The 18,933-nt window shown below is 37.3% G+C and overlaps 2 protein-coding genes and 3 pseudogenes across 3 annotated transcripts; 2 read left to right on the forward strand and 3 right to left on the reverse strand.

The window, feature by feature from the left end:
• LOC117779989 lies at positions 1 to 710 on the forward strand (annotated as a pseudogene).
• LOC117779892 lies at positions 633 to 1,702 on the reverse strand (annotated as a pseudogene).
• A 1,411-nt stretch (positions 1,703 to 3,113) lies between these two features.
• Positions 3,114 to 5,143, forward strand: LOC117779893 (annotated as a pseudogene).
• A 101-nt stretch (positions 5,144 to 5,244) lies between these two features.
• On the reverse strand, positions 5,245 to 11,545 carry LOC117779888 (protein peste-like). Its single transcript, XM_034616231.1, is given in 8 exon segments — positions 5,245 to 5,893; positions 5,955 to 6,174; positions 6,177 to 6,586; positions 6,588 to 6,736; positions 6,803 to 7,092; positions 7,095 to 7,110; positions 9,210 to 9,569; positions 11,147 to 11,545. Coding segments are annotated over 7 exon segments (1,644 nt in total). The 5' UTR covers positions 9,336 to 9,569; positions 11,147 to 11,545; the 3' UTR covers positions 5,245 to 5,460.
• A 961-nt stretch (positions 11,546 to 12,506) lies between these two features.
• On the reverse strand, positions 12,507 to 16,896 carry LOC117779889 (protein peste). Of its 2 annotated transcripts, XM_034616232.1 has the most exons (6): positions 16,545 to 16,896; positions 14,430 to 14,568; positions 13,846 to 14,367; positions 13,490 to 13,787; positions 13,150 to 13,429; positions 12,507 to 13,084 (listed from the first exon to the last, which is right to left on the reverse strand). In XM_034616232.1, exons 2-6 carry the CDS (start codon positions 14,541 to 14,543, stop codon positions 12,733 to 12,735), a joined length of 1,566 nt encoding a protein of 521 aa, XP_034472123.1. In that variant the 5' UTR covers positions 14,544 to 14,568; positions 16,545 to 16,896; the 3' UTR covers positions 12,507 to 12,732. The 2 variants fall into 2 exon arrangements, with proteins under 2 accessions (XP_034472123.1, XP_034472124.1); XM_034616233.1 differs by lacking the exon at positions 16,545 to 16,896 and having other exon boundaries at positions 14,430 to 14,594.
• Positions 16,897 to 18,933: the final 2,037 nt, after the last annotated feature.

Genomic DNA, 18,933 nt, shown 5'->3' on the forward strand with positions numbered 1-18,933 from the left:
AATGCCAAGAAGCTGGAGGAGCTGATTGCCATATTGGGGCCAAACTTCCCCGCACGGTTATCTCAAAGAAGGTGGATTTACCCGAGCTGCAGGGGGAGATTAAAGAGATTGCGATAATAGTGCAAGGAAGCAGCCAGGCAAGTGGATGGACCTGTGCTCATCGAGGACACCAGTCTGTGCTTTAATGCGCTGGAGGGACTTCCCGGTCCGTATATCAAATGGTTTCTAGACAAACTGCAGCCAGAGGGATTGCATCGTCTGCTAGCTGGCTGGGAAGATAAATCAGCGAGAGCCGTTTGTACATTTGCCTACTGTGAGGACTGCACATCGGAGCCGAAAATCTTTCAGGGCATTACCGAGGGCATCATCGTGGAGCCACGTGGACCACGCGACTTTGGATGGTGATGGTGAAGCGTTAAATTAAGAGGAATATTGTTGAGTAACCTTTCTCCTTACAGGGATCCAGTATTTCAGCCCAACGGCTTTGAGTTAACCTATGCGAGCTGCCCAAGTCCGAGAAGAATCAAATCTCGCATCGCTACAGGGCTTTGAATCTGCTGCAAAAGTACTTTGAGAGCGATGATTGCTAAATCTGGATAAATACTCCCTGTATAAACTTGGTTTTCAATTTACTAGGCATACATTTAATAAGTGTCTTGATATTTGTTCTATAATGTCGAGAAAACGTTGTCTTAAAAGCTAATACACAATCCCTTAGTCATCCTTCTTGCTCTTGGGTTTCTTGGCCTTGACAGCATCCTTTTTGGCACCTGCTCCTGGCACTGGCTTGTTCCAGTAATAAAGCAGATGGGCGACAATCACACCATTGGCAAATGTGAGGCGCAGAATGTAATGATGATCATCTGATCGCCCGTCTCCTGAATGGAGGTAAAGATGCGTGCCAGCGATCCGGCAAATATCATGATCACTGTCGCCGCCGACAACTGACCCGTAGAACCGGCTCTATAGTTGGTCAGTGCTTGAGAGAGTTTGCCAACCAAGAGAATGGGAATGTTGCAGCTCTGTATGGTGAGCAGGGCCTTCATGGGCGTCAGGCCCGAGTTGAGCACGTACAGCAGACCCGCATAGGCGAGCAGAAAGAAGAAAGCATGAGGCTTACGTCCGCCAAAGAAGAGCACCAGGGCAGCAATGGCAACTGTTTGAAGGGCCAGAAATGTGTTGTCGCCCCAGGAGCTGAAGGGATAACCGTTCATAAAATTGTACGACATATGGAATGTTATGGCCAAAAGGTCGAGCATTACGCCAAACAAATTGATGCCATCGCCGGACTTGTTATTAAGAATTTTAGCAACTGCGGCACTTTGACCAGCACCGAACCGGCAATAATGCCAATGCCGAGACCTTTGCTCAGCAGCGCCTTGAAGCACGGCACTGGAAGATAACAACAAACAAAGATATGTACAATTTATTAACTATTCCAATCAGTTGTTAGCTCACCATCGAGGAAATTGTGATCCAAGAAGTAGTTATCGTAACACTTCTGGCTCATCAAGAATAGAGCACCTTTCTGAATTAGATCAACCATAATTGCAAATTTATCACTTTCGATGTACTTGGCCAATGAGTATGTCTCACAATTGTGCCGGCTCTTATCAAGGCGCTACCAGTCGCTGATTGTGCGCGATTGAACAGTCAAAGTGAAATTGAAAGCCAAGGCGAAACACGTACGTAATACAAGCACTGTTGCCAACTTAGCTATTTTAGAGCTAGAAATGGCTATTTTCAGAGTTTGCTAGATTATTTAAATCTAGCTATTTTAAAAATATATTCTCCTAAGTTTTGCCATTAATATTTTAAGTAAGACTGTACAAAACTGCCCAAAATAAAAAAATTTAGATGCTCTCCAGACAGAAACAACTATTGTGCCCCCTAAAAACTTGCCAGCACTGGTGTGGAAGATTGCCACACGGCGCAAAGGCTGCCACCCTGCAAAATTTTCCAATCTGGTTTGATTTTTTGTACTTAAAAAGATAAGTACAATTCGTAAAATGGATATTCTTAATTTTTGTACCCATTTCAGTTTTGTTTTTTTTTTTTGCTACGAATTTCTAAATTTTAAATACTCATCAAATTATTAATTTAAGTCAAAAGTCATTGCATTTTCAAATTTTCCACCTAAAATTTAATTGCGCGCAAAAAGCTAAAACAAAATATATAGCCAACTTTTTTAACTATCACTATCGATAGTTTTCGATACATAGAGATCAATGTCGATGACAATTTTGAACCAGTATACAATTTGTTATCGCAAATGAGAGCTTCAACTCGCGGTTAACTTCCCAAGTTTGAAATCAGTATTTGAGAACAATACTTAATAATTTTATTGCTAGCTAATGCATTGATGAAATAATTTCTAACTTGGTCTCGTAAGTAATAGAGCATTTAATAATTAATAGCTATATAAATTAGGAGAACAAAAGTCATCGATAAGGCAAAGAAAATACTTGAATCTTAATCGCTTGATTGTCTTATCACGATTATTTATATTTTCTTACTGATTAATAAGGGCATTTCAATTGTGTCGCTTCGCTAGCTGCAGCGAGAACATGGTAATTAAAAGCCCGTCTTCAACCCGTGGAGGCCATGGGTCACAATCACTTGTAATTCCGATTTGCATGCTTGGTAATGTTTTTTACTTATCTAAATGAATATTCGCATCACTTGCACTCTATTGCGTCTGCGCTCTGCAGCTGTCATTTTCCGTAGCTATCATAAAGTGCATTGCATCTTTATTTATATGCATCGCAGTTTTATTTTAATTTTAGCTGTAAAATTGCTACTGAAAGCAACGACTTAATTGAAATTCATATTCATAAACCGTCACAGTGTGTACGCGCGCACACATATGTACATGTTCTCACTCACGCAAATACCAATGTATTCAAACGGTAAATGTACTCTATTTGTGGGTAAGCGGTAAACAATTGCTTTTGGCTCTTCATTCATGTGACTTGTCTCTCGGAGAGTGTTGATTTCCATTCGCCATTTGCCCAAAGGTAAGACTCCCTCCCACTCTCATTCGCTTGTCTTGTGCAGTTCCAGTTTTCTCTGCCTTGTATTAATAATATTGAAATTGATTTAAATAGCATTCGTTGCGGTTAAAATCAATGGAGCTGCTAAACGAAACCGTCTTCTATTCCGACTTGGAAACGTCATCGAATACTCCCTTTGTTGACATTGTGCTGCAGGACCATGCAATTCTAGAGATGGGGCGTTTCGACAAGGGCAAACTCATCGCCAAGGCGGCCAATCTGACGTCCATCAGCTGGGCACATGCCGTCAACAGTCAGCAGCTGCTGGCGGAGGCGCTGAGCGGTAAGAATTAAACATAGACAGTGGGCGAAGTAATTGTTTTCACAAAAAAGTGCGCATATACAGTGTGTCAAGTAAATGTTTTACAATGAAACTAATTCACATAAACGCGCATTTGTTTATTTTATTAATAAAATTAGATTCGGGTTAGTTTATTTTTAAAAAATCTTTGAAATTTTCATACAAAATAACCTATTTTATTGTTGTTACCAAGTCTAATTTTTACTGGTAAATTCATCATAAATTACCCCCTATTTGGGGTTTTCTTATTTTTTTTTTTAGATTAGACCGACATTATAGATAATTACCAGATACATACATACTTTTTTTGCTAAATTTTTAATGGGCACAGGGTATTCAAAAATAAAATGGTTTTTTAATTTAAAATAAAATGTAAACTCATTGGATCTATTTTTTACTTAATGTTTTAAAAACGAACAAACCACAAGTAATTGAAAAGTTTTAATTATTATTATTATTATTTTCTTAACCTGTCAAATATGTTTCTTGACTGACTGTATATTTCTGCACTTGCACTTGAACTTTTTCTAACGCTCCAAAGGTGACATTGACATGATTGAGGCGGACATTGTGCTGGGCCAATTGAATGGCGAGGGTCACAATCTGCCGGTTATGGCACATCCGCCTGCAAATGTCTCCGATTTGACGCTGGAGGATTTTCTATATCAAATCAAGGCGCACAACGAAGTCAACGAGGGTGCGGAGAAGGGCGTCAAGTTGGACTTCAAGTCCATTGAGGTATTCGAAGGCTCGCTGAATATACTAGATGAGACTATACCAAAGGTGAGTGGGAATTGAGTTTAATTTCTTCTTCAACTGATCATTGCCCATCCTAAGATGACATATCCGTCTGGATAAATGCGGACATTATTGCCGGTCCCGTGGACCAGAATAAATCAGTGCCTGTGGATCCGGCGCGTTTCTTTGCCGGCTGTATGCGCTATAAGCAGGCGGTTCTCTCCATTGGCTGGACCACCAATTGGAGTGCAGATTTCCGGGTAGGAGAGTATTCTCAATCGCAATGCGACGCAATGCTGCAGGCTATCAACGACAATAACGTGACCTCCACCGGACAGGCAATCACTTTCCCGTACGTGCAGGAATTGCGGCCAATAGTGCACAACAGTTGCATAATCTGGTGGCAGCCGTGAATGGAACTAATGAGAGCACCTTAACCATCTGGTCCTCGGCCAACGATTATGTGGATGTGGAACGATTGCGTAAACTGATCTTTGGCTTTGGCATCGATCGTGTCTATTTGGATGTGCCGGAAGAGCTCTCCTCCCAGCTGGATTTGGGCAACCCGGGAAACGGTGCAGGCACCTTCAATGCCCTCGTTGGCTTTAGCTTTGTTAGCCTTTGTTTCTGGGCCATCTCCAGCTGGCTAAAAAGTGTTTAAGCAGTTTGTTTTCTTTTCAATTTGGTTTTATTTGTTTAACTTTTAAGGAATTGATGTTTTATATATTAATCCGCGTATTCTTATCAAATACACGTTTGAGTTTTATCACTTCATTTCAATTCAGACGCGAGTTGGCGTCGTTTTGTTAAAAAAAAAAAAACAAAAGGAAAACTAAAAATCGCTTTATAAAAATAGTTGTTATGCTTTAAATTTATATACTATAAATATAAAAAATACTTTGGACGTGCGCAGTTTAAATTTTTAACAATGGGGAAGCTATGATAATCACTTATATACAGAGCTAAATTTACCTACTAAAATAGTTAATGACTTTTGTTTTTCCTTACTTTCATTTTCATTGTTTTTGGCACTAATAAATAAATAATCTTATTAATCTCTCTCGCTATTCCCGCGACCAAGTGCGCAGTAATTTGAGGAAACCATATAAACGTGATATGGATATGTATGTGGTGTGTCTACAAGTGTGTGTGTGTGTGTGTGTGTATATATATATATATATATGTATCGGGTGTAACTAATAGTTAGTGCTATGGTCTAAAAGGCAACAGCAGTTCTGTACCATTTGGTGAATCGTAAATGGCGAGGCGCGGCGATGTTCGAACCTTTAGTGGCTCCCTAAGGCAATGTGTGTTTATATATACGCAGATAGATCGATTGAAAATGCAAGATGCAACGGTATATGTATATTAACCAATTATCACATCTGTTGAGCTGATGCTTCCGATGAGGCTCTCACTGGCCGAATTACAGCCGCTATCGGTTAGTCCCGAGCTGCGTCTATAATCCAAGAGACGGACGCCCACACGCTCGTTGTGGCTGTCATGGGGTCGGATTTGTGTCGCACCTGTGGCACTGGCGCTGACACCAAACGTGGTGAGTGGACGCAGCACGGAAGCCTTGACCTTTGGATCGTCGCTGTGGCAGAGACGCGTCAGTTTGCGCGTGGGATACCAGCAGGTGCAGATGAGACCGCCGGCAAGCAGTATGCCAGTAAAGATCTGTCCAATCAATACAATTAACGGCACCAGTCCAATTTGCGTGGCAATTTCTTCACTAACACGGACACGCTCCTCGGCCCACATCAAGGGCATCATGACGCGTGGCACGCGCGCATAGAGACTGCGAATTGTTAAGAGAAAAGTCAGCATCGGATCAGGCAATGTATATTCAATCAACTTACCCAACTCCACTTATCGGCTCCATCAGATAATTGGCCTGGAAACCACCGCCCACATCCATGGGCACGCCAGCGTTTGGTTCCAGTGCCATGTAAAATTCATGCTTCTCTTTGTCCGGCTGCAGTCCATCAATTGCCTCTAGATAACTGGGATCGGCCAGATAAAAGTGTGGATATGACATGTGTATAGAGGCATTGTAAGCACAGCGTGCAATATTGATACACCCGACGGTTTGCATTGGCCATCCACGCAGAAGCAACTAGTCTCCGGATACATGGTGCCATTGTCCACAGCACGTCTTGTGCCACTGAATTTATATGCGGTAACCCCATGCACTGTGACTGTTTCGGTATAGTCCAGCGGCACGGCACGGCACATCTTGGGCATATACATGTAGACAGTTTGGTTTGTGTTCAAATTGGGAGGAAAGAATTCACCCATAGAGCCCATGACATTGCCACAAACACCCTCAAAGGCGCCGGTGTGTGTCAAATTATTCCACGTATGGATTTGACCCATTTTACTAATGTCATCCGCACCGGTGAACATGTTAATATCTCCATCAAAGTCCGTGGTGCCATTGCGTGGATACTGATAGCCAACCTGATCGTAGGGTACATCCTGGGACGTAAAACTTGCCCACTGTGACCAAAGAACTGATATAGCCCTTAAACAACCATTCCTCGGCGGTTCTCGTCTCGTAGACTTCCTGCGTGCCACTCAACGTTGTGGCGGCAAGCGCCTTAATAATTGAAGGAAGTTCCGAAAAACGTCGAGCTCCAGACTGTTGGAAGACACGTTTCATTAGGTCAAGTCTTAAATATAGTTGTAATTGAATGTTTTAACTCACATGGGCCACAGTGTTGACCGAGGTTACCATATCGTTGAGGGTACCATTGCTGCCGGCTGCATCAAAGTAAAAGAAGGCCTTTTTGCGAAAGGATATGGAAGCGTTCTGATTGTGCCACTCGATGTCAACTTTGTCGGGTAGCTCCCTAAACCGATATGGTCCCAATTGCTGGAAGTGCGGCTTCCTAGGTGACCCTTCGTAGAGATCCTCCGGATTCGTCCAGTTAAACAGATAGACATCAAAGTTGAGCGGTAGGGGCGACACTTTCCAGTCCGCATAGGCTGGCGATGTGGACTCAGTGCCATTTCCTGCAATTACAAAATAATTAAACATTTATTAAAATTATTAATCAATAAGTCAATATTCTAAAGATAGCATTTAATATAATCCTTAAAAATCTGGTTAGTTTATTTTTAATTAAAATTATTATATTTTCTAATCATAATTATTAAATTGCAAAATAACAAATTTAAAAACCATGTTATAACTAATTATTAATTTTACTTTAAACGTTCATTGAGATTTTTTTTACCGCTTTTAATTGTCATTTAAAAAAATATTAAAAGTTTTATTATATAATTTGTTAATTTACAGTACGAATAAACATTTGTATATAATAACTAAATTAAACATAAATTCAGCCTAGCTGAATTAATGTTTTTAATAACACGTCTTTATAAAATAATTTGTAAAATTATCAATAATTGGCGTTTACAACATTGATTTAATCGTATTCATGATCAATGATCAGTGTTTGTTAACAAGGCTATTTAAGTATAAGTTATTAAATTATTAAAATAGGTACTACATGATGTACTTGATAAGGTGATAAGTGATTATTGAAATAAATGATAAGATACGTACAAAGTGTGCATTTTACAATGAGACTGTACCTGTATACTCTTAAAATAAGTTTGAATATGAAAAAAAAATAATACTTAAGTATTATACGATTTACAAGTCGAAGTTTTAAACAAAAAAATATGTAAATTTCTACATGTGAAGTACTTATTCAATATTGTGGAAAATCCTTTCGTTATTTTTTTAATTATTAAAATGATAACATTTTTGAAGAAAGCTCAATTTAGGCCTATTTTAAATTCTGAAATTAAATTTTGAATTCATTTGACAACCCAATAGACAATGAAGTTTCGTTTAACTTTTTTACACTAGTATTATATTTTTATTGTGCCAATTGTATGTCAAAGTGTAACTCATTTACATTTAAAATCGACTTTTATAAAGTAGAGTGTCTTTTCACAACATTGTTGACTATCATCTATGCAATTTTCCAATCGTTTAGATTAATGTCATGTGAGTGTCATGTTATCAGTCTGGACTAGACCCAACCCAGCTCATCAATCATACATACATCAATATGCATGTAATCATCGTCATCATCATTAGGTTCTAGGAATCTAGAGGTCTGTACAAAATTTAAAACAAATCCAGGTCGGCCATTTTGGCTATAATCTTGACTCGTTTTGGCATTCAGGAAATGACTAAACTGATAAAATGCGATTGGAGTTCAATTGTTTTGTGAGGCAGTGGCACGTGTAACTGTGCGAAGATTGGAAATGGGTGATGTTACGGAACAGGTGTTCGATTTGGTCAAGGGCGAGACACCTGTCTATGTCGTTATTTGTAATAAGCACGGTGTAATTCTTAAAGCCATTTATGAATTTGAACGGTGGGAAATGCAAAATGAATAATAATAATAAAAATGAACAAACGATTCAGAATCGTTTCTAATCGCTCAATGGCAGTTTTAGCACTATCGCCAAATGGGTTTTGTGATAAGATAAAAGCCGTTTTTGCGGAAATACCTGAATATTATTTGTTTATTTGTTTTCAAAGGGCAACAACAGGATAAATACATTGTACATATGTACAATATTTCTGCTGGCAATATGCTTGCAAAATAGATCAAAGACCCGATTAACCTTTCCATGATTCACGACATAAACCTAACAGAAACAGTCAAAAATTGAAGAGGGTAAATCACCTTCAAACAGCTTAGTCAGTGGACAAAAAATAAACCATAATGTAATGTATCTTATCTGCAGCAATTTGTCGGTGAACACCTGCACACACTCAATCTCTGGTGTGTCTTCTTATAATATATGTATACATATATGGCAAATTGATTCCAATTGATTTGGCAAACCCCTTTCCTGCCCCCTCTGTCCTTGTCATTCTAATTGTATGCTAATGAGAGAGGTTCACGCTCAGTTGACCCCTTGGTACGTTTTGGCAAATTGAATAATTGAAGAACTGCTTGAATCATAATGGTGATGGAACTGGACTTCATGGGAATGTGAAATGACTGATGTAATTGTGCGATAGCCCGATAAGATAAGATGTGATTACAATGAGAAAACCATCTTACAAAAGAGATATTATTTACCTTGCCGCGCATGCGCGTAAACATATCTATCCAATTGTTAAGGAGGTAAACACCGGCGGCAATGCAGCAAACGCCTAAAATCAGAATACCCAGCCGCCAGGCACAGTGACGTGCGCGTGATGTCATCTCTAGCTGTTGTTGTTGTTCTTGTACTCTCCGACAAATGCTGTCAACGTCAGCTTCTCTGTTATTCCCTGTGTAAGCTGTTTCTCTTGTTTTCAATTTTGTTGCTCTTGTTTCCGTTGCGCAGGATGAATTCGTTGCTTGTTGTGCGCCTGTTCTCTTGCTCTTGATACGCTGAACTGAAGGCAAGCGTTTGTATAACGTTGCACTGCTCGACGTCGCAGTCGTTGGCGCTGCCTGTAAATACAGATAAGAAAAAAACACAAAAAAAAAAGAGAGAGCGTTAGAGTCCGTTTCAATACACATACATACATAAGTACACAAGTGAGTGGACTAATTGTGGCTTATCGACTGCAGCCCACTCGTTATCGATGACGACAGGCTCGTCTAGGAAATTAAGTGAGAGAGAGCGCCAATCGGCGCCCGAGAGAGCGTGTGAACAAAATACTGCAGATCACGCGACGAAGCAGAGCAAAGCCTACGACTACTTCGCGACGTCGCGTCGTAATTATAAATCTTATGTGTCTCTAATTGTTAAGCCATTTTTAATAGCGACCTAGCGTACAAATTATTCATAAAACTTTTTTTACACTGCTTTTAATTGTGTATTAATATTAAAAAAAAAGCTGTATTACTCTTAAACCGGTTCCAGCGCTGACACAGGGGGAGTGGGAGTCAACAATTGTTGTTGTTTTGGTTACGCCTTTCAATAACAAATTATTATAAATGTGTAGCAATATACATATACAATATAACATGCCTACATACTTTCATATGTATATTTGTACGTGCCTTTATTTGTTATTGATGCACCACACATAAGCAAGGTTAAATAAACATTGCAAACCCGTTTTTTCCAATGCTCTCTTCTCATTGCAATTCGTTTACGCCCCACTCTTTACCAGCCGCGCCCACAACCGCCCCCTTTTGGTTTAGCACTCTGATTAGTTCACGCTTTTTTTTCCAACAGATTATGGTAGTTTTTTAGCATAGTGCAAATTCATTTGTGCCAACAAAAAAAATAATCACGCATATTAACACTTAGTCATGAGGGTAAAAAAAACTTTGTATGGAGCTGTTGCTGGGGCTGGGCACATTTATTAAAATAAATGAGAATTTATTAAGCGACACAAAGTATAAAATAATTAGTCAAGAAAGTGTTTTTTGACAAAAACAAAAATGTAAAAAAAAAAATGAAAACATTTTTTGTATCTATTATTAAATGTAAAAATGCAAATATGTGGAACACTTTTTTGACTAACTGCCACTATTATTAGTGAGCAATTTGTTATTGAATAGTTTTATTTTTATTATTACTTGCGATAAAATCCTTGACTCGTTCTGCGCGTCACTTCCGCAACCTGTTGACATGTTTTTCGGTTACGCTGTGCTTATAGCGAATTCTCTGGTTCTCTGGCTTAATGCCAGCTATAAATAGATCAAAACAGTGCAATGTGCCAAAATGAAATATTTACATACACATGTAGGTATACTGGGTTCAATCTGCAAGCTCACTACCGATGCGTCAGAGTATCGTTTATTTTGCAAATAAACCGAAACCAACAAAATGGCAGCAACAACAAAAAACAATACGCAATATTTGTTTAATGTTTTATTAGCGATATTCCAGAGACAAAAACGTTCGTTCTTCGTTTGCGCTGTGTTTTTAACTCTCTTGCGTCCGCGCCTTGTGTTCTCTCTCGCTCTCTTTCTCTTATTAACATAAACCACTCTCACACACACACGCACCCGCACGCGCACTAAACAGCAACAAATTAAGTGCGTAGGGATATTTTTTTTATTTTGTTTCTTACGTTTTTCACTTTTAGGCGTCGCTTTGCTGTCTGCTGCAGTTTGTTTAAACACTTTTAGCTTTTGTCACTTGTAGTGCTTCTTCTACTACGTTTCGTTTCCCATTTGGCAATCGCGTGTTTTGTTTTCAAATACTTTTCAACTGGTTCCCATTTTAATTGCACAAGCATAAATATTCATCGAATACGTTTTTTCCAATGCGCTTGTCGTTTTACTGTGTATTTCTCATTGCGGCGTCTATTTCTTGCGCTCTTCTCACTCGCGCCCATTCGTTTTAAACACTAGACATTCAACGCACCGTTAACTTGATCTTGAACTCGCTCAAACAGCCACGCGTCGGATGCTCTTTACGTCTGAGCGGCACTGCGTCTGGTCTGCGACTAAAACTATTTTATTTTAAATTTTTCAAAACGCCACCAAGCAGCAATTATATATTCTTTATTAAAACAAAGTAGGACAATAAAACTAGTCGTAAGTCGACTTTTGAATACCCTGCTCTAGAGTCGTAATTGTGTACATAACTTGTAATATTTTTTCAATATATGTACAGAAATAAAAAAAGTGAATAGCGTTTGCTCAAATGTTTTTTAATTGTTAAAAGGCACATATGGATTTTTTTAAAAATAACTTACAACTTTTAAATATTCGTATCTGTTCTTTGTGTGTTACCAACTCAAGCAGCACTAATATTATCATTCGGCAAAGAAGAGTATGCAGCGCAGCAAATGAGCGTGGCCAGCAGCAACAGAGCGTACGCTGTCGAACTCTCTTGCTCTCGCTCTCTCTCTCTCTCTCTCTCTTTTATTATCTCTTTCTACCTCTCTCATGCTCTCCCTCTCTCTCTCTCTCACTCTGCCTATGTTTCTGGCCTGCCATGCCAAAACCGGTTCCATGTCTTGTAAACGGTAATATTTCTAAGCAATGTCGATTTGAACCGGTAATGAAGCGATGTTTATTTCAAATTTTAACGAACGAAAGTTGATTCGATAGACCTGCGTTCGAAATTCTCATTGACAAATGGAATGTGAATATTTTATCACAGCAGTATGTATTTTAAGAATTCTAATCAGTATATAGCAGCCAAGTATATGCTATGATTATTCTATGATACGGTTGAAGTACAAAAGACGGTAGTATACAAATCTCGAGTAGAAAAAATTCGCAGGTATAAGTGTATATAAAAATTATAATCAGTTTTTAAATATAATCTTGTAGTTTATTGAACCTGAGATTATTGAACTATGGTTTTCATTTGCTGATTCTTTTTTTTATATATGGTTTGTAATATAAAATAGTTGACTACTTTAGATATTCGTGGAATGTATATATTATGTAGGGGATTTGACTTTAAACTAGTGCAAAATATGTTGATAATATGCAGTCAACCACATGGTGGGTGTCATATTTTCTTTATTTAAATCTCAGTTGGAATGAAACTTATAGTTATATACATACATACATATACAAATGATTGTTTAGCTTCATTTTTTATGCACCCCAGAGAGGCTTATGAAGTGATCGCTTATTATTAAGACTAAAAAAACCCTAGATATGTATCCCTATCAATTTACATTCAGTTAAAATTTACTCAACTGGCGTGTTCCGCTTCAGCTGACGACGCCATATATTGTAGCCCCACCAGAAGTGGGGATCCCTCCGCCCCGAAGTTCTTGAGCTCGGGACTTGCCGCAGTTGCTTGAATACGATTCTCAAGGTTTGTGATATCGATTTCACGCATAAACTGCCGCTGAACGTATATCTTTCGCGGGTAGTAGAGCAACAGGGCTAGACCCAAAACTACCAAAAGTATTCCGCAAATCTTTCCAACCAGCACTGAGATGGGCAACAATTTAATATAAAAGAGCAGATCCGATGATATTTGTACCCTATAATCGGCCCACGCAAGTGGAAAAAAGGAGCGACGAGTTTTGCGAAAGACGCTGGAAATTAAATTAATATAAAAATCATTATAGAGAATATTAAGTTAAGGACAATATCAACTTACGATTCGGGGCGTGGTTCTACCAGCAAGCTGATCATAATGGTCGCCTTGATGTCTAGCAACATGCCAGTATTGGGTTCCATGATTACAACCATTTCATGACGATCTTTTTCAGGCTTCAATCCTTCTACTGCTTCAAGATAGTGCGGATCGGCATTATAGAAATGCGGATAGGAGGCAAAGATGGGCACGTCGTACCAACAGGAGGATATGTTTAACAGACCAGACCGGACATCCTGGCAATTACCCTCGCAGTAGCAGCTGTTTTCTGGATTATCAGTGCCTAGATTTGAAGGTAAACTTATTAGAGATAACGATAATATGCATATCTAAATTTTCTTACCATTTGCCATATTTCTCTTGCTGCCCCTGTATACATACGCGTCGATACCCTCGAAGACTGTTGTGCCTGCATAATCGACCTTCAACTCACGGCAAATATCGGGGAGAAAATATGATATAGGTTCGCCCTTTCGCAATGGAATCGGATGAAATTCCCCCACACTTCCCCTCAACTTACACTTGGGAAAGGAGGTGGAAATATTGCTATAACGCCAGCGCGCGATTTGCCCCAGTTTACTGAAGCTATCTTGTCCGGTATACACATTGTGATGACCATAAACCTCCGTGCTTCCATTACGCTAAAATGGAATTTCAATGTCAGTCTTGGAATGGCTTAGAATTGGGAAAATAATATACCGGATAACCGTATCCTACGCGCTCGTAGGGGAAATGCAGTTCGGGCATCATGTGAGTGGGAACCATGTTACTCATTTTAATTAAAGGTGTATCGAAGCCTCTAAAAAGCCACTCATCCACAGTTTTTACAAAGGTCGCATCATTACCATACATATTCAGGGCCATGAGCATTAAGGTCCGCAACATGAGATTCCATTTCTTGGCCTTGTTGGTCATGCCAACAGTTAAAGTATTGGGTGTGACTACGACATCCGTTAATTTCCCCACGCTGGCCGAAGGATCGAAAGTAAAGCGGCTCTTTCTCATGTAGGAAACCGTGGAATTGTCGTTCCACGTGATGTTAAGTTTCTGGATCTTTTCTGTAAAGGAATATGGTCCCAATTCTTGGAAGCGTGGCTTTACATTCGGATTGTCAAACTCCTCTGAATTTGTCCAGTTGAAAATGTAAACATTTGCCCTCATCGCAAGGCTCGGATGCTCCCAGAGATTTGTTATCATTGAGTTGGGTTTAAGCACCATAAGCTGAGGAACGTGAATTCTAGATTATTTATATATCTTAATGGCTTATCGTTTATGTAACTCACCCACTCCAGGGCACATCGTTGTAAACGATCCAAGTTGAGTACATAGAACAGTCCAAGGGATGCCAGAATTAGTCCCAGCAAACTGGTCAAAGCAATGCGCTGCTTTCCGATCATGTCACTCGCAGATCGCAGGTCGCAACTGAAATGTCAATTGTATCTTATCATCAGGTTTCCTTATGAGTTCTTTCAGGTGTGACTCTCGACTGGTTAATCGTTGGTTCTCAGATTAACTCACATTCAAGAAATAGTAGGTATATTAGAAATTGCTATGGTGTTTAACTATCTGTATTAACATTTTTCAACCTCGTATCCGCATAAACTACATCTAAGTCAACGGCCTACGCAACAGATTCAATGTAATATACGAGTTTATTAATTGAACAATTATTTTGTTCAAATATGCAGCCCCATATTAACGCATACGTAACCTGGTAAATGTTATATAATAAATAATTGTATCTATTACCTATACATACATATATGCATTCGCCTTTATATGAAATAAAAGTTAAAGGTTCATTGAGTTAACAGATTTCATCTTGAAGTTCCGCAATTAAAACACTTTAGTTGTTGTAGTAGATTAGCAAGAACTTGGTTAAATGTCATTGACCAAGTTTCTACTTTTAAAGATTCCATTAGCCTTTCTTTTTTTTAATTATTGACTTGACTATTTTATTATTATTGAAGGTAACAATTGCCGATTTACAAAATGAACAAATGAGAATTACCTTTAAGATACTTCATTTGATCAATACTCTAGTAATACTATCAATACTCGTAACTCATGTTCTTTGCATGAACCTTTCAAGTACGCTGATTACAACAGAGATTGTCGAGTATTCAACTCAGAGTCCTCTTTTCCTATTATTGTAATCTTATTATAAACTTAAAATTAAAGTTTTCTTTTCGATCTGATTGCATATTTTTGGGGTTTTCTTAACCATTGTAACAAATGTTGAATCAATTTCTTCAATATTCAATATATAGTATTATAACTATGTAGAATTAAAAAATAAATTTGTTTTCGACTGACTTTATTAAACCCTTGAAACATAATCAAACACTAGATTAATTTAATCATTTTATTGTTTATGTATTACTTTTTATATTTAATATAACTACTTCTATTATGTTGAAAATACGTTTTCTATTGCTAGCTTCATTTTGTTGACAAAATTATTTTAATATAAAATCTGACCCCTACAGCTTTTATTTAATAAAAAAATAATTAAAACTAGTTGGACTTAGCTACAGTCGAGCATTCTCGACTATCGTAGACCCCGTACTTAATATGGAAAAAGCTAAGACTGCTAAAAATTCAAAAATATTCTGCTCACTTGACGCACTTGCAGAGCGCTGTATTACATTTTCGACTACTTGTTTTAATGGCAGCTATATGGTAATCCGATTTGAACTGGTAAGGATGTATAAATCAAACTTAAAAGCATATTCTGTCAGTTTATTTACGATATCTCATAAAACAAAAAAGTTTTTCATTCTAAGACTTGATTTTCACCCGATCGGTCCTATGACAGCTATATGATATAGTGGTCCGATTTGAAGCAACTTCGGTAAAAATGTATAAGACTAATTTAAATGCATATTAAAAATGTTTGATTATGATATCTCATAAAACAAAAAAGTTTCTTACACTAGAGCTTGATTTTCGACCGATTGTTCCTATGGGCGCTTTATGATATAGTGGTCCGATCGAAAAAAGAAACAAGCTTAACATGCCTGCAATATAGAGGAATCTACATACCAAGTTTGGTGTCACTAGCTTTAAAAATGGCTCTTATAATTTGGGGGCGTGGCATAATTATGAAACAAACTTGATCTGCTTTCAATGTAGAGGAACCTACATACCAAGTTTTTAAATCGAATTAAACATGTGTTTTTGTTTTCGCAAAGCACACCTATGTCACTTAAGATCCTTTTGTCTTTTTTTTTTTAACTCTATTGAAGATACAACTTATCCAATTCTTTCAATCGACATTCATTCTAAGTAAATAAAATTTAAATAATTTTAAAATGGAACCGTTAAAATTATAAGCGCTTCAATTTAACCTTTTGTGTTGATCTCAAAGTTTAATAACATATTTCACAGTCACTTACTCTGATAAAATGTTGTATTGATCCTTTAAAAGGTTTGTTTTTAAAAAATTTGATTTGTCACAAAGAAAATGATTCACGTGGTTTGGTCATATACTCGAAGAAATTAATGCCGCAAGGTATTCCCAGTTATATTTAATTGTCTACCGATTCGAAAGATGGTATTAAAGGTTCAAATGGGTTATCTGCACTGCGACTCTGATAATGCACTTCGAGCTCTATACTTTCACCTCTGATAAGACCACACTTATATAAACACTTTGTTTACGATTGCGCAGAGTCCTGTAGATCAGATGAAATGATCTTTCAGTTCCTTGAGACGAATACGAACCGCTCGAAATGCCGACTTGATAACGACTGGCGACTTGGTAGGAAAATGTTTTTATTCGAGTACTTAACAAAAAGGCAAATAACAACATTAAAAGAAAACTCAGCTACGTGCATGCATGTGTGTGATTGTGTGTGTGCTGATCGCAGAGGGCAAGCACATTATGAATTGATACAGCACCTAAATAAGTTAATTGATGCACTGAGAGAAACAAAAATGTTGCATACTTTCAGAGGTGCACTCAAGACCCCATCCATCGATCATTATGTGTTCTCCGATAAGAATTATTACGGAAATGCAATATTATTTATATGTAAAAGTATGATACTACGGTCAATGACATTGCACTCGCAATTATATTTCGTGCAGTGTAGAGTGTTGATTTTACAGCTATTTTTAAGATTTGTGCACTCAGCGTACTTAGCGTTATTTTATTTTTTCATGTGCGACTTTAGTTGAAAAGTTCCATAATCTCGGCAAGGGTTATCTTTTAACGATTTGTGACAGCCAGTTAAAGGCTGTAGGCGGGGCCACTACCCCGAATTGGGAGCACCATTAACAAGTGCATCCACCCAGTACTTTGTTATCACTTCAACTCTAACCCACAACCGGCCAACATATGTATCAATAACTGAGCCATCGAACAGGCCCAACAAAACTAAACACAAATAACATTTTCGAGTTTTTTCCCGATATTTCGTTCATTTTTCGTGCTGATAAGAAACGAGCTCCAATCGCTTGCTGTTTGATCTGATAAAAAAAGAATTGGACAGCCAAGTGCTAGTATAATAAATAATAAGAAAAACAACAGCAATAACATGTTTTTTTTTCAACTACTCTCTAAATAATAATATATGGTTTATTAACTACACTCACTCGAATCATATATGTGTCAAATACATATACATACATATATATATACATTTACATAGATATAGCTACTGCTTATGATCGCTAATTGTCAGATTCCGACAGCTTACAGCTGTCAGCATATTTCCATTGACCATAAAAAAAAATACAGATTTGAAATGCATATAATCAATCAAGAAATCCCTTTGAAGCGACTTTGAAATCGAGAACACATCAATGAATGACAGTGAAAGGCACTAACCTGTCGAAATGTAGAGCAGGGGTATAAATATATTATATAAAAAGTTAAATGGATAATAAGATAAAGCTATTATATATATAAATGCAACTCGGTTTCTATATTAATATTATTGCTTGTTGTTGCTGTATTAAAGAATTAAATAAAGTCTGAATGATATTAAAATGTTAAAGGTTAAATTAAGTCTGAATGATATCAAAGTGTATTAAAAATTGTTGATCTTTAATTATCTTGAAATAAATATGCATCTTTAAAATAATACTAATATTTTTCAAATACTTTAGTCATGTAAATAAAAAGTATTACGTCATAAAATAAAAATATAAGTGATTTTTATACTGTCGATAATTGATTTGCAGAAATTATTTAAAATCATACTGAATTTTTTTTAAACATCGAAAATGGCAAGGATCTTTAATTGTAAATCCAATCTGCAAGGTATTATTTTGGTCTATTTTTGGAAATCGGTAGACAGATTTAGATAGATACCCAGAACTTTCATTACTATTTAACAATAGATAAAGCGTGTCTAGATAAATTTATCTATCTATAACCGATCTAATAAACTATCCACAATCGATTATCAGCCTCTTGTCTTTTACCAATAGAACAAATATTACATTTTCCAACTTCCAATTCATGTACATATAGTAATATAATCTTAAGATTTTTTTCGAAGCAATCAACAATTGATTTTCTTATTTATAAATGAAAGATTTCTAGATTTGATATAAAAAAAACTGTCAACTGTTTTTCAGTGTTAAGTTGAAAATAGTTCCGCTAAAATCAAATAACTCTCGGATCCAAGCAATTTACAGCTGTAAAATAATCTCAATACCTCAGATGTACCTCGCCAAAGTAGACTCCCTTTAGCAAGGTTAAGATTGATAATGAACATTGAGAATTTTGAAAATGAAAATGCGTTACAAATAATTAAATCAGTCTTAAATAAATTT

Source organism: Drosophila innubila (genome assembly GCF_004354385.1).
Source record: "Drosophila innubila isolate TH190305 chromosome 2L unlocalized genomic scaffold, UK_Dinn_1.0 4_B_2L, whole genome shotgun sequence".
In the NCBI taxonomy this organism is placed as follows: Eukaryota; Metazoa; Arthropoda; class Insecta; order Diptera; family Drosophilidae; genus Drosophila; species Drosophila innubila.